Below are 2352 nucleotides of genomic sequence, written 5' to 3' on the forward strand. Positions count from 1 at the left end.
CTTTGGCAGGTCCAGGTAAGACCCTGTTTCTGACACATTCTCTTCTGGCCCCTCATCTTCTGCAGAGGGTGGCGGAGAAGAGAGGCAGGGGAAGGGGGAGAGGAGGTCATTTCTTGGCTGTGTCGACTTTGGCAAAGAGTCCGCTGCTTTGAGAAAATCCAAGAGGGTGAGACAAACTCACTGCCCACAAGCTAATTCCAACTCGCCGTCTCCGTGCAGGGCAGGGGAGAACTGCCGCCTCGGACTTCCAAGGCGGTTACCTGTCCTGGAAGCAGACGGCCTCATCTTTCTCCCAGGGAGCAATGGGCGAGTTCTCATACGGCAGCCAAATGCCAGGAAGGCGTCTCCCTCCCAAAGCCCTCCCACCCCCAGGGTCCCTTCCCTCCACCGTTCAGTGTGGTTGGTTCATTCTTTGTTTACAACATCGGGGGCCACGATTCGATTACTTTCCACCTTTTCTTTCTATTCCTACCCATAGCACACTAGCTCGGAAACTTTGGAGGTCACATCACAACTGGATTATCACAGCTTCCACGCGTCTTCTTTCCGTCACAATCCTTGACAAGATCAACTCCAAAGTCGGGGGCCTTCTGCTGTCCGCCTTTCGGTGTTCCCACCTGACTTCCCCCTTCTCCTTCCTTATGCATGTCTAATTCAGCCCACTCTGGTGAGCCGAGAGCCAGCAGACGTGTGTATCTGTCACGCCACAACGGACTTAAGGCCCGTCTTGAGCTGGGCTGTTCCACGGGTCAGCCCAGCAGGAAGAGCGCTGACAGAATGTGACAGCTGGAGGGGGGCCATCTACTCCGTCAGCAAAGTGTGGCTTTAAAAATGATCCCCTCTCTATAGAAAGGTTAAACGCTTTGAGAAACTGAGGCCCCAAGAACAAGACATATACACCCCCTTCCCTTTTTCCCCCCTGAACATTTAAGTGTTTCAACACATGTTACTGACATGGGCTTAGAGGTTAGTGAGAAAGACAAAGTACCACACATATGACTGATTTTTCATGACTGCTACAACGAAGAGGGAAGGTACCGGGTGTCAGGACATGGCTAATGTAGGTGCAGTTAAGGGACTTGGGGAGGCATGGGGACAAGAAGGAAGGCTCCCTGAGAGGGAGTTGGGGGTGGGGGTGGGGGGCTTTTAAGCAGGGAGGAAAGAATGGGTAAGAATTAGCTCTGCAAAAAGGCAGCACATGACAGGCAGAAAACAAGCTCAGAAAAGGGCACTTTGTAGGGACGACGAGGCGGAGGTCTGGAAGCTGAAGTCTAATGAGTGGTGGGCGGATGCTGGTTTACAAGGAGGCCTGGTGGCACTGTCGGGTCACCACCGGACTGCCAACCACAAGGGCAGTGGTTCAACCCAGCAGCTGCTCTGAGGGAGTGAGTCGAGGTTAACTACTCCCACAAAGATTTACCGCGGCAGAAGCCCTATATAAGGGTGGCTTTGAGTCAGAGTCCACTAGATGGAAGTGGGTGGGTTCGGGGTAACCAGGGATCGGGCTGAAAAGGAATGAGAGCATGCTGGGGCTGACAAGGTTGTGCTTTAACCTTACAAGGTTAAAGGCTCTGAGATTCAACCTAAGGGGAGCGGGCCTTGCAGATCAGGTTCTGAGACAGCTTAAAATCCGGACCGTGGCTCACCAATGGGGGGGGGTAAGAAAAACCATGAGGGGATCAGAACGAATTCCCATTTCGTATCAGTTGAAACCTTTTCTTTCTTTCTTTTTGATCTACCACTCTTTGTGTGTGTGGCCTAACCCCACATCACATTTACAGAGAAGTATGCAGATGTATAAATACAACCTTTTCCACATAGTCTACTTGGCTTTGACAGGAGGGTATGAGTGTGTACCAGAAAACACTTAAGGGAGGGGGAGGGGCAGGGGAGGGGGCGGCGGCTTGTTTCCTTATTTCTTTTTAAAGCAAAAAAACACCAAGTAACAATAGTCTAATACAACGTGTATGTCCCTGTTAGGGCATGCTGTGGTGCTGGGCCGTAATCACACTAAATGCTTGTCTCTTTGAGTTGCTCCGTGAGCCCAACCCCTCGGGGCTGTCAGTGGGACCCCACCCAGCAGACAGGTGGGAGAAGGAGCTGCAGATCTGCTTCTGTAACGACAGCCCCACGGGGGCCACGAGTGGCCGCTGATGGCCCCTCAGCAGGACGGAGATGAGTGCATGGCTGAGGCAGCTGGCTGGCAGCCACCGCTGGTCACAGAGACATACTGGGACACGTCTTGTGTGGACACATCTTGTGTGGAGTCAATCCAGGCACACAGGAACAGAGACTTTCCTAGCAATGCTTTTGTTTTTTACTTACCCTTGTGTGTACATGTGTGTGTGGGCA

The 2352-nt window shown here is 52.4% G+C and overlaps 1 protein-coding gene across 1 annotated transcript in view; it reads right to left on the minus strand.

The window, feature by feature from the left end:
• The window catches only part of DRC1 (dynein regulatory complex subunit 1), a 51430-nt gene that overhangs the window by 8244 nt on the left and 40834 nt on the right, over positions 1–2352 (minus strand). Inside the window, exon 11 of the mRNA XM_045286587.1 lies at positions 4–59. Coding sequence (XP_045142522.1) covers positions 4–59 — 56 coding nt within the window. The remainder of the gene's footprint in view (positions 1–3; positions 60–2352) is intronic.

The sequence above is a fragment of the Echinops telfairi genome, unplaced genomic scaffold (assembly GCF_000313985.2).
Source record: "Echinops telfairi isolate 266 unplaced genomic scaffold, ASM31398v2 ScPeMD7_9;HRSCAF=40, whole genome shotgun sequence".
Taxonomy (NCBI): Eukaryota; Metazoa; Chordata; class Mammalia; order Afrosoricida; family Tenrecidae; genus Echinops; species Echinops telfairi.